Source organism: Tachysurus vachellii, chromosome 10 (assembly GCF_030014155.1).
Source record: "Tachysurus vachellii isolate PV-2020 chromosome 10, HZAU_Pvac_v1, whole genome shotgun sequence".
NCBI classification, from domain to species: domain Eukaryota; kingdom Metazoa; phylum Chordata; class Actinopteri; order Siluriformes; family Bagridae; genus Tachysurus; species Tachysurus vachellii.
Genome location: NC_083469.1, coordinates 28,103,308 through 28,115,807, shown reverse-complemented (window position 1 = coordinate 28,115,807; position 12,500 = coordinate 28,103,308). Strand labels below are relative to the sequence as shown.

General features: G+C 38.7%; 2 protein-coding genes across 3 annotated transcripts in view; one reads left to right on the top strand and one right to left on the bottom strand.

Annotated features, from left to right (window-relative positions):
• Nucleotides 1-1,202: 1,202 nt before the first annotated feature.
• On the bottom strand, nucleotides 1,203-4,231 carry mrpl57 (mitochondrial ribosomal protein L57). Its single transcript, XM_060880620.1, has 2 exons — nucleotides 4,083-4,231; nucleotides 1,203-1,557 (listed from the first exon to the last, which is right to left on the bottom strand). Exon 2 carries the CDS (start codon nucleotides 1,554-1,556, stop codon nucleotides 1,248-1,250), a length of 309 nt encoding a protein of 102 aa, XP_060736603.1. The 5' UTR covers nucleotide 1,557; nucleotides 4,083-4,231; the 3' UTR covers nucleotides 1,203-1,247.
• Nucleotides 4,232-4,252: 21 nt separating this feature from the next.
• Nucleotides 4,253-12,500, top strand: part of ttc7b (tetratricopeptide repeat domain 7B) — an 11,736-nt gene continuing 3,488 nt past the window's right edge. The window contains exons 1-18 of one of the 2 annotated variants that reach the window (XM_060880619.1): nucleotides 4,253-4,387; nucleotides 5,733-5,887; nucleotides 6,054-6,222; nucleotides 6,335-6,459; nucleotides 6,681-6,802; nucleotides 8,103-8,181; nucleotides 8,832-9,001; nucleotides 9,103-9,166; nucleotides 9,700-9,837; nucleotides 9,953-10,036; nucleotides 10,205-10,309; nucleotides 10,396-10,513; nucleotides 10,812-10,869; nucleotides 11,080-11,152; nucleotides 11,262-11,422; nucleotides 11,642-11,758; nucleotides 11,996-12,093; nucleotides 12,382-12,500. The exon at nucleotides 12,382-12,500 is cut by the window's right edge and continues 40 nt beyond it. In XM_060880619.1, coding sequence (XP_060736602.1) covers nucleotides 4,267-4,387; nucleotides 5,733-5,887; nucleotides 6,054-6,222; nucleotides 6,335-6,459; nucleotides 6,681-6,802; nucleotides 8,103-8,181; nucleotides 8,832-9,001; nucleotides 9,103-9,166; nucleotides 9,700-9,837; nucleotides 9,953-10,036; nucleotides 10,205-10,309; nucleotides 10,396-10,513; nucleotides 10,812-10,869; nucleotides 11,080-11,152; nucleotides 11,262-11,422; nucleotides 11,642-11,758; nucleotides 11,996-12,093; nucleotides 12,382-12,500 — 2,076 coding nt within the window. In that variant the 5' untranslated portion in view covers nucleotides 4,253-4,266. The remainder of the gene's footprint in view (nucleotides 4,388-5,732; nucleotides 5,888-6,053; nucleotides 6,223-6,334; nucleotides 6,460-6,680; nucleotides 6,803-8,102; nucleotides 8,182-8,831; nucleotides 9,002-9,102; nucleotides 9,167-9,699; nucleotides 9,838-9,952; nucleotides 10,037-10,204; nucleotides 10,310-10,395; nucleotides 10,514-10,811; nucleotides 10,870-11,079; nucleotides 11,153-11,261; nucleotides 11,423-11,641; nucleotides 11,759-11,995; nucleotides 12,094-12,381) is intronic. The other variant, XM_060880618.1, reaches the window with a different exon arrangement.

The window sequence follows — 12,500 nt, the reverse complement described above, 5'->3', positions numbered from 1 at the left end:
CAGAAACATCTCTGTAGGAGCTTCACACTGGGTGAAGAACCAAAATCGATCCCTAACCCTAAGCCTTGGTTCTGGAGATGATGTTTCATGTCACAGGTCAAACACCATGACAAGACTCACAGGAACATGAGCACAGGAACAAGACTCAAGGTTGTTCTGCTGTATCAGCAAGATCTCCCCCAGGACAAAGTTCAAAACATGAAGAACTGTGGCCAAAAATCCAGACGTCTGACATGGACACAAGGCAAAGCCACTCAACTATGCATTAAAACTTGGGAACTGGGGCAGAAAAATGGCAGCAGGTTTGACTGACAACATTTAAAATATACTGTAGCAGGATCCCGGTTGTTTAACAAAAGGCTGGAGAGGTGGAAGTTCCTTGCAGGTTTGGGGCTGCATTTCTGCAGATGGAGTTAGAGACCTGGTCAGGATTAATTTCCTTAATGCTGAGAAATACAGACAAATACTTGTCCATCATGCAGTACCAGAAGCACGGTGTCTGATTTTAGTCTAAATTTATTCTTCAGCAGGACGATGACCCCAAACATCCAGCCAATGTCTTAAGAACTATCTTCAGTGTAGAGATGAAGCTCCTGGAAGTGAGTTTGTGTCCCCAAAGAGCCCTGATCTCAACATCATCCAGTCTGTCTGGATTACATGAAGAGACAGAAAGATCTGCTGTTTTACAGGCAAAGGCTCAGGCCAAATATTGATTTGATTTGGATTTCTCTGTTTATTTACGTTCCAGTTTGGTAATTTATATATAAGAAAAAACTATGAACTTTTCTATTTTTGAAAGAATACTTATTTTACAGCATTTTCTAACACCTGTCAAACTATTGCACACACACACACACACACACACACAAAATTTAATCTCAAGTCAGTACTGAACACAAACTTGTGGCCTCCTGAGTTGCACCTATTTAAATTATCTACCTTTTTCTATTGAATGTTAATGCTCTGTATCTTTCTGTGTCTTTCTCCAGCACCATAATTCTTTTGTGTGAACATACTTGGCAATAAAAAATCCTTAAACTAGGGTTAGATTATGTGGAGTACACATACATCCCTGTGAATGAGCTGTTACTATAGAAAACAAGAGCATAATACGAGCTACTGAATACCATAAACCTGTTAATTACTAATGACTAATACGATTGAAAGAATTCAGACACATTTTGGTATAAAATAATTTCAACTTTCAACTGAGCCAGTAATTTATTTACACAACACTCTGAGGTGTGTTAGTTCCAGGTGCGGGTAATGTTGAGGTGCTTCAGGTGTTCAGTTATGGAGGTGTGTTGAGGGAAGGTGGACTGGCGGGCATGGCGGATGGTCTCCCAGGTGTGTGTGCGGCGAGCGTGGGCGTGGCCTCTCTCCTGCTCGTGGCTCAGGTAAGGTCGACTCAGCCAGTACTCGTTCTGAGCCTCACGCTCCAGTCGCTCCACCGTGTTCCGCTTCATCTGCCAGGTGACGTGACGTGGCCTGCGCCATTTCCCGATCCATTGGTGGCCTGGAATTCCCTTCCGCAGCAGGGCCAGAGTCAGGAACATTCTGAACACAGAGAAAGAACACAAGAGAATCTAAATCACCACAGAAAACAGCAAAAAGGAAGAAATAATACTGTAAATAGACAAAATGAGTGGCGCTCACAAGCGGCATGTTCAGGGCCAGAAAAATTAAGCCCAAAACCCATCTTGTTTCTTACAAATCAAAGCTTTAAATTGGATTTATGTTAAGTCAGTTCTGCTGTTGTAGAGGTATTTTATTTCAGTTAAATGCTTAAGATGAATTAAATATGAATGTCCACAGTCACAGCTGAGAGAACCATATGTCAGGAACTCTGAGGACATCCACACTGAAGAAGGATCACAATATTCAGGCAGATTTCTATCATCCAGCTCACAACCTGTTCATTAAATACTGTCTGGTAGAAGCTTCTCTAGCTCACAGGTCGTCCTTCTCTAGGCACAGGAACAGGTTTTAGTTACCGGACATCAAACAACTAAATAACTGTCATTTAAAGTGTGTTAAATGTCACCTTAAGCACATTGCTGCTTTAAAGTAAATACTGTAACCACATTCAATACTGTTCTGTGTAAAGACTACAGAATAAAGACTAACAAACTCCCTTTAATATTAGATATAAAACACATTTAGTAATCAGGAGATTTTAGGTGTAATTACACATATTTACTAATTAACCCCCAGTGTGTCCCCTTCAGCACTATAAATAAATACACATAGATCTATATAAATTATATATAAACTATATTATATATAAACTATATAATATATAAACTATAATATATATAAACTATAATATATAAACTATAATATATAAACTATTATATATAAACTATAATATATAAACTATTATATATAAACTATAATATATATAAACTATAATATATAAACTATAATATATATAAACTATAATATATAAACTATAATATATATAAACTATAATATATATAAACGATAATATATAAACTATTATATATAAACTATAATATATATAAACGATAATATATAAACTATTATATATAAACTATAATATATAAACTATAATATATATAAACTATAATATATATAAACGATAATATATAAACTATAATATATATAAACTATAATATATATAAACGATAATATATAAACTATAATATATATAAACTATAATATATATAAACTATAATATATAAACTATTATATATAAACTATAATATATATAAACTATGATATATAAACTATAATATATAAACTATAATATATATAAACTATTATATATAAACTATAATATATATAAACTATGATATATAAACTATAATATATAAACTATAATATATATAAACTATAATATATATAAACTATAATATATAAACTATAATATATATAAACTATAATATATATAAACTATAATATATAAACTATAATATATATAAACTATAATATATAAACTATAATATATATATAAACTATAATATATATAAACGATAATATATAAACTATAATATATATAAACTATAATATATATAAACGATAATATATATAAACTATAATATATAAACTATAATATATATAAACTATAATATATAAACGATAATATATAAACTATAATATATATAAACGATAATATATAAACTATAATATATAAACGATAATATATAAACTATAATATATATAAACTATAATATATAAACTATAATATATAAACTATAATATATATAAACTATAATATATAAACTATAATATATATAAACTATAATATATATAAACTATAATATATAAACTATAATATATATAAACGATAATATATAAACTATAATATATATAAACTATAATATATATAAACTATAATATATATAAACTATAATATATAAACTATAATATATATAAACTATAATATATATAAACGATAATATATAAACTATAATATATATAAACTATAATATATATAAACTATAATATATATAAACTATAATATATAAACTATAATATATATAAACTATAATATATATAAACTATAATATATAAACTATAATATATATAAACTATAATATATATAAACTATAATATATAAACTATAATATATATAAACTATAATATATATAAACTATAATATATATAAACTATAATATATAAACTATAATATATATAAACTATAATATATATAAACTATAATATATAAACTATAATATATATAAACTATAATATATATAAACTATAATATATATAAACTATAATATATAAACTATAATATATATAAACTATAATATATATAAACGATAATATATAAACTATAATATATATAAACTATAATATATATAAACTATAATATATAAACTATAATATATATAAACTATAATATATAAACTATAATATATATAAACTATAATATATAAACTATAATATATATAAACTATAATATATATAAACTATAATATATAAACTATAATATATATAAACTATAATATATAAACTATAATATATATAAACGATAATATATAAACTATAATATATATAAACTATAATATATAAACTATAATATATATAAACTATAATATATATATAAATGTTACCTTATTTAAATTCTCTGTAATTCTGCTATACACACAATGGCATCCTCCATAAGCACATAGCACAATCCCACAATGCACCGCGCCTGACATCATTGAGGCGCGTTAGTGCTCATTAGCGCCGCCGGCGGACTGGAGTTGTAGCACAATCACAGCTGACTGCGGCTCCAGTCAGAGAACAAACATCATGACGGCCCGAAAATCTGGTTCACGAATAGAGACAGAAATAGAAAGATGTCGCTCTGAGGGACAATGGGACAAAATCCCTGAGCTCGTGCGGCAGCTTTCTGCTAAACTCATTACAGTCGGTATGTTATTTCAGTCTGTTAGCATGGTGAGGTAATGTTTACAGAAATGTTTACAGAAATGTTTACAGAAATGTTTACAGAAATGTTTAATTCATACATAAATCATTTCATATGTTAATTTATTCGTGTCAGGCTGTTTGTCGTTAATAATGAACATAAGCTCTTTGTGTTATATACAAAGCTCATTCAGAAATCCAGTAGGGTAGCTTTCAGAATTTCCTGTCTTATGACGTGTGTGTGTGTGTGTGTGTGTGTGTTTGTGTGTGTGTTTGTGTTTGTTTGTCTGTTTGTTTGTCTGTTTGTTTGTCTGTGTATATATATGTGTGTGTGTGTCTGTTTGTGTGTGTGTTTGTTTGTCTGTTTGTTTGTCTGTGTATATATATGTGTGTGTGTGTGTGTGTGTTTGTTTGTCTGTGTATGTGTGTGTGTGTGTGTGTGTTTGTGTCTGTGTGTTTGTGTCTGTGTATATATCTGTGTATATATCTGTGTGTGTGTGTGTGTGTGTTTGTCTGTGTATATATATGTGTATGTCTGTGTGTGTGTGTGTCTGCGTGTGTTTGTGTCTCTGTGTTTGTGTCTGTGTATATATCTGTGTGTGTGTGTGTGTGTTTGTCTGTGTATATATACATGTGTATGTGTGTGTCTGTGTGTGTGTCTGCTTGTGTCTGTGTATATATCTGTGTATATATCTGTGTGTGGGTGTGTGTGTGTGTGTGTGTGTGTTTGTCTGTGTATATATATGTGTATGTGTGTCTGTGTGTGTGTGTGTCTGCTTGTGTCTGTGTATATATCTGTGTATATATCTCTGTGTGTGTGTGTGTGTGTGTGTTTGTCTGTGTGTGTGTCTGCTTGTGTCTGTGTATATATCTGTGTATATATCTGTGTGTATGTGTGTGTGTGTTTGTCTGTGTATATGTGTGTGTGTTTGTGTGTTTGTCTGTGTATATATATGTGTGTGTCTGTGTGTGTGTGTGTCTGCTTGTGTCTGTGTATATATCTGTGTATATATCTGTGTGTGTGTATATATGTGTATGTGTGTGTCTGTGTGTGTGTCTGCTTGTGTCTGTGTATATATCTGTGTATATATCTGTGTGTGTGTGTGTGTGTGTGCGTTTGTGTGTGTATGTGTGTGTCTGTGTGTTTGTGTCTGTGTATATATCTGTGTATATATATGTGTATGTGTGTGTCTGTGTGTTTGTGTCTGTGTATATATCTGTGTATATATCTGTGTGCGTGTTTGTCTGTGTATATATATATGTGTATGTGTGTGTCTGTGTGTGTGTCTTCTTGTGTCTGCTTGTGTCTGTGTATATATCTGTGTGTGTGTGTGTGTGTGTGTGTTAAGACGATGTTGGAGAGTTATTATTGGGTGAAATGAAGCTGCAGCAGTTCTTGAAGGAGAACCCCCTAAAGCAGAACTGCAGCCCCCGGCCCTCCTGCCCCCCGCTGACCGAAGCCCGCTCACACCTCACTAACGCTCTACAGAGAGGGAACCTCCGGGTGAGTGAGTGTGAATGTAGCCATAGGTTCAGTGCATTATGGTAGTGTAATGTTTAGTACATATTTAGTGTGATTTGGGACACAGCATGTGATTGGCTGGTTAGGGTTAGAGCAGAACTCTGTAGGTGTCACTGACTCATTGGGTATTTTGTGATTTGGGACACAGCCAGAGCTGCAGCAGGAGGCCAATGTGCTGTTGGGAAAGTTGTGTTATGTTGAAGGCGACCACACTGAGGCCCTTACTCACTTCAGTCACGTGAACTTGGACGATATGCAGCTGAGCAGTGCTCCAATTTACCGCCTGGCCATGATTGCTGAAGCTTATGCCACCAAGGGTTAGTGTGCGCACACACACACACACACACACACACACACACAGATTTTATGATGAAACTGAGTTGTTTGGTTGGTGTGTAAGCTCGGCACTAGCATTCTTACCTCCTGCAGGTTTGTGTCTGGAGAAGATGTCCACGTCCTGTCCACCATCCAGCACTGACCGAGATCAGGAGATCATCACTTGCTATGAGAAGTCTGGAGATATCGCTCTGCTCTACCTGCAGGAAGCTGAGAAGGTTCTTTTGTTCAATCAGTAAATTAGTTCACTTTGATCTGAGTGTGCAATTCACACCTCTGACCATCAGGTCACATGGAACCTTCAGCTTGTTAAGGGTGACCGCTTTGCTTGGGCTTTTAAGTGTATTCACTTGTAGACTTCTTCAGTGATCCCAGACCTGTCAGTATGATGATGATGATGATGATGATGATGATGATGATGATCTTTCAACACACTCAGGCTCTAAGTGCTGGAATGCAGAACCGCAGTCCCAAACCTGGCCCTGTCTCACAGGAACAGGAACTCGGCTTCTTTCTGGAGACTGGACTTCAACGTGCTCACGTTATACACTTCAAGAATGGGTGTGTGTGTCTGTGTGTGTCTGTGTGTGTCTGTGTGTGTCTGTGTGTGTGTGTCTGTGTGTGTGTGTCTGTGTGTGTGTGTGTCTGTGTGTGTGTCTGTGTGTGTGTGTCTGTGTGTGTGTGTCTGTGTGTGTGTGTCTGTGTGTGTGTGTCTGTGTGTGTGTGTCTGTGTGTGTGTGTGTCTGTGTGTATGTGTCTGTGTGTGTGTGTCTGTGTGTGTGTGTGTCTGTGTGTGTGTGTCTGTGTGTGTGTGTGTCTGTGTGTGTGTGTGTGTCTGTGTCTGTGTGTGTGTGTCTGTGTGTGTGTGTGTCTGTGTGTGTGTGTCTGTGTGTGTCTGTGTGTGTGTGTCTGTGTGTGTGTGTCTGTGTGTGTGTGTGTCTGTGTGTGTGTGTGTCTGTGTGTGTGTGTGTCTGTGTGTGTGTGTCTGTGTGTGTGTGTGTCTGTGTGTGTGTGTGTCTGTGTGTGTGTGTGTCTGTGTGTGTGTGTGTCTGTGTGTGTGTGTGTCTGTGTGTGTGTGTCTGTGTGTGTGTGTGTCTGTGTGTGTGTGTGTCTGTGTGTGTGTGTGTCTGTGTGTGTGTGTGTCTGTGTGTGTGTGTGTGTCTGTGTGTGTGTGTGTGTCTGTGTGTGTGTGTGTGTGTCTGTGTGTGTGTGTCTGTGTGTGTGTGTCTGTGTGTGTGTGTGTCTGTGTGTGTGTGTGTCTGTGTGTGTGTGTGTCTGTGTGTGTGTGTGTCTGTGTGTGTGTGTCTGTGTGTGTGTCTGTGTGTGTGTGTGTCTGTGTGTGTGTCTGTGTGTGTGTGTCTGTGTGTGTGTGTGTGTCTGTGTGTGTGTGTGTCTGTGTGTGTGTGTGTCTGTGTGTGTGTGTGTCTGTGTGTGTGTGTGTCTGTGTGTGTGTGTGTCTGTGTGTGTGTGTGTCTGTGTGTGTGTGTGTCTGTGTGTGTGTGTGTCTGTGTGTGTGTGTGTCTCTGTGTGTGTGTGTCTCTGTGTGTGTGTCTCTGTGTGTGTGTGTGTGTGTGTGTCTGTGTGTGTGTGTGTCTGTGGGTGTGTCTGTCTGTGTGTGTGTCTGTGTGTGTGTCTGTCTGTGTGTGTGTCTGTCTGTGTGTGTGTCTGTCTGTGTGTGTGTCTGTCTGTGTGTGTCTGTGTGTGTGTCTGTGTGTGTGTCTGTGTCTGTGTGTGTGTGTGTGTGTCTGTGTGTGTGTGTGTGTCTGTGTGTGTGTCTGTTGGTTACTTTAACATATTTATTGTACTTTTACATGTGCATCACTGTGATTTGATCAGACAGTGCACACACTGTGTGTTTCAGTAATCTGACACTTGGTGTTGGACGGTTTCGAGAGATTCTCCGTGCTGTGGAAACAAGAACCACACAGAACCTTCGTATGGTGAGTGTGTGTGTGTGTGTGTGTGTGAGAGAGAGAGAGATCCTTTTTATACATTGTGTGTCTGAGTGTGTACAGCAGTTGTATGTTGGTCAGGACACAGAACATGTCACTCTGACTAAGAAACAGGAGGACAACATGCACATGGCTTCATCCTCCCTGTCTCCAGGTGGTGCTGTAGATAGGTGGAGTGACATGATCCAGGTGGTGCTTTGGTCCTGAAAGTTCTGATGTGGTGTTTCTGAATGAACCAGAATCACATTAACTACAGTAAACAGGTCAGAACTCTGACCTTTCATTGACTCATTTTAGTACCACCTGTGACCTGGATCTCCATCCCTGCTGTGGAGATGTAGGTACTAAGCATTGCTGATAAAGACCAGACCACACAGCTGACTGACACAACAATCCCATGAGACACCGGCTGGTTCTACTTGGTCAAAGTGCTTGTGAGGAACACAGGATCATGAACTTTTATTAAAGTGCAGCTGTCTGTCCATCACCATCACCTTTGTCTCCCTTTCTCTCTGCCTGACTGTTTTCTTTCTCTGTCTCACTGTCTTTTTCTGACCTTATAACATCTGACTGTGTGTGTGTGTGTGTGTGTGTGTGTGTGTGTGTGTGTGTGTGCGCACATGTGCGTGTGTGTTCAGACAATAGCGCGTCAGTTGGCAGAGATTCTACTCCGAGGAATGTGTGAACAGAGTTATTGGAGTCCGCTGGAGGATCCGCCTGCACAGTCTCCACTTGATGAACCACAGTGTACACACACACATACTGAGTACACACTGCCCCGTCGAGCACGCATCTACACAGGGGAGAAGTAGGATACACACACACACACACACACATGGACCCAGTGTGTTTATTGCTTTGTCAGAATGATTATTGATCACCTTTCTCTGTGTGTTTTTCTTTCTTCAGTCTGTTCTGTCCTCAGGAGAACACAGAAGAAGCTCTACTGCTGTTACTGATTAGTGAATCTATGGTAAGGTGTGTGTGTGTGTGTGTGTGTGTGTGTGTGTGTGCATTGACATCATGCCCTTAGTACTGTGTGAATGATGTGAATACTTTTTAATATTAAAGTCATTTTAATCATTAAAACCAGTGATGCTGTAAAGTGATTATAAGCTCAGTGCAGCAGAAGGGAAGAGACAATGAGACATTATATGATTCTCTGACACTTTTTCACAAGAGAAAAACATTTCTTCCCCCAGTGTATTTTAATCCATTATAGAATCTTCACCATAAATCTGTAGACATAAGGAAACAGAACGTTAGCATTATGGTGGTTCCTGTGAACTGCCCTAGTGTGGTACGTTCTTTTTTTTTTGTGTCACTCTACCTGTAAGTTTGGAGCTGTACAGTGTGTCTCACTGGCCATGATACTGCTTTTGGAAGCCCAGTTATAAAAGCTCAGTGTTCTGCTGCTGTGTGAATATTCTGCAGCTCCAATTCAGACAGGTACTGTGAGACAATGCTGTCTGATGTGAGTGTGTGTGTGTGTGTGTGTGTACGCAGGCTAACAGAGATGCAGTATTGAGTCGTATACCTGAACACAGTGCTGATCGTGTTTTGAGTCTGCAGAGTGCATCTGTAGTGTACGATCTGCTCACCATCGCTCTGGGACGACGCGGCCAATATGAGATGCTCTCTGAGGTAACCACCTCTTATCACTATGGCAACGAGACATCAGTCCCACCCACCACACCACAATCTTCTGTTTTGACACATCTTTGTGAAAGTGTGTGTGTGTGTGTGTGTGTGTGTTCAGTGTTTGGAGAGAGCAATGAAGTTTGCATTTGAGGAGTTCCACCTTTGGTACCAGCTGGCACTCTCACTCATGGCAGCAGGAAAGGTGAGTCTGATTTCAGCAGTGTCCTAAACACCACAACACATAATACACAAATACTTACACAAGCTTATCAAGCAAACACCATCCAGAACAGTGTATAATTTCTAGTGGTTGGTACAGAGCCTGTGTGTGTGTGTGTGTGTGTGTGTGTGTCTGTGTGTGTAAATACAGTCTGCTCGGGCAGTAAAGGTATTGAAGGAATGTATTCGTCTGAAGCCGGACGATCCCACCATCCCTCTGCTAGCTGTGAAGCTGTGTATAGGAAACCTGCACTGGGTCAGTGCCAAATCATTCCCACTTTACTACATAGTGCACTAGTATGGAGGAGAATGAATAATGTGTGTGTGTGTGTGTGTGTGTAGCTCGACGAGGGTGAGTGTTTTGCTCAGATGGTTGTAGACATGCAGGATAAAGCAGCAGAGTTCAGGGCAAAGGGTTACCTCGCACTCGGCCTTGTCTACAGCCTCAAAGCTACGGATGGTGAGAACGAACACACACGCTCACACACATATACACACACGCGCACACACACACATACACGCACATTAAAAACAACCAAAACTCACACCAAACCTGTCTGAGACGATCCACCACACTTAATTAATCTCTCCTCCTCAATTCACTGAGTTTTATTAGCACCACTTTATGTGGTGTTTACAGCATTGCTAAAGCTCATGACTTTGCTAACTCTCTCTCCCTCCCTCTCTCCCTCCCTCTCTCCCTCCCTCTCTCCCTCCCTCTCTCCCTCTGACCCACCCCAACCCACCCCTGTTTGTAGCATCTCTGAGGGGTGTACAGGAGGAGTACCAGAAGAAAGCTCTGGGAGCATTTCAGAGGTTCACTAGATTAGCTTAGATTAGTTTGTTTAACAAAGAAGTCATTAATCTTACAGATTGTATGAGTGATGTGGAAAAATGTATTATAATGTTGAAAATCTTTTGATAATGCAGTGTGAGAGTGTAGGGTGTGTAGGGTGTGTAGGGTGTGTAGGGTGTGTAGGGTGTGTAGGGTGTGTTCTAATCTGTGTTTGTGTTTATATGTGGAAGAGCTCAGTCTCTCGCTCCTACAGATCACCTGGCTGTGTTTTACTTGGCTCTGCAGCTCGCAGTGTCTCGCCAGGTAAACGTGTGTGTGTGTGTGTGTGTGTGTGTGCATGCTCACACACCAGTTACCTAACAGTTTGAAGGTAAATGGAGTTTTGATCTGTGTGTGTGTGATTGTGTGTTAGATCCCTGAGGCACTGGGTTATGTGCGTCAGGCTCTTCAGCTGCAGGGGGATGATGTTCACTCACTGCATCTCCTGGCTCTGCTGCTCTCTGCTCAGAAGCACTACCACGATGCTCTCAACATCATTGAGATGGCGCTCAGCGAGTACCCCGAAAACTTCATGTGAGACACACACAGACTCACACACACACACACACACACAGAAACACTGCGTGTACAGGAGTGTACTTGCTCAAAGAGTACCTTTTATACACCTGGGTACCCTTTTTATACATCTGCAGGTAACAGCTGTGTCCACTAGAGGGCAAGTCAGAACTTACACATTTGAAACATCCCCGTTTCCGTGGTGACCCAGTAAAGTTTGTGTGTGTGTGTGTCCAGGTTGCTGTTCACTAAAGTAAAGTTGGAGACATTGTGCCGTGGCCCTGAGGAAGCTCTGCTCACATGTAAACACATGCTGCAGATTTGGAAGTCCTGCTACAACCTTACCAACCCAAGGTCTGTTACACACACACACACACACACACACACACATACACACACACTTAAAGAAAAAAGTTAGTTAAGTTAGCCAACCAAATAATCACAAACTGCACTTATGTAACTGTTGTAACTGCACTACGGTTTATTTATTAGTATGGGTCAGTGGTGAGGTTTTAAGATTGTTTATTTCTTGACCCAAAAGGGGTGTGTGTGTGTCTATTTGTGTCCATTTGTCTGTGTGTGTGTGTGCAGTGATTCAGGGCGCGGCAGCAGCCTGTTGGACAGGGCAGTAGCTGATCGGAGGCAACTGAATGCTGTCACACTGCCAGACTTCAGTGACCCAGAGACAGGTACACACACACACACACACACACACACACACACACACACACAGTCAGTTTGGAGTTTATGTTCATGTGAGTACAAGTTTCTGTAATCAGACATTATAAACTGCTCCCTGTAGTTCAGTCAAACCAAAACACTTCATTATCATTTATGTTTTCAGGCGTTTTTAATGTTAATATAAATGTGTTTGTATTAAACTCGTCTTTAATCTTAAACAGTGTTTGGTTTTAGCTTCAGTTATTCTTTCTATCATATGGGTTTAATTTATATTCTGTGATGTGTGTTTATTGTAGCCTCTGCCTCCTCCTCTCTGATGATGTCACAGCTTTCATCTTTATCTTCTCCTTTCTTTCCTCTCTCATCCTTCTATTCCATCTCTCCTTTGCCCTGGGGTGACCCTGTCAGCCATGTT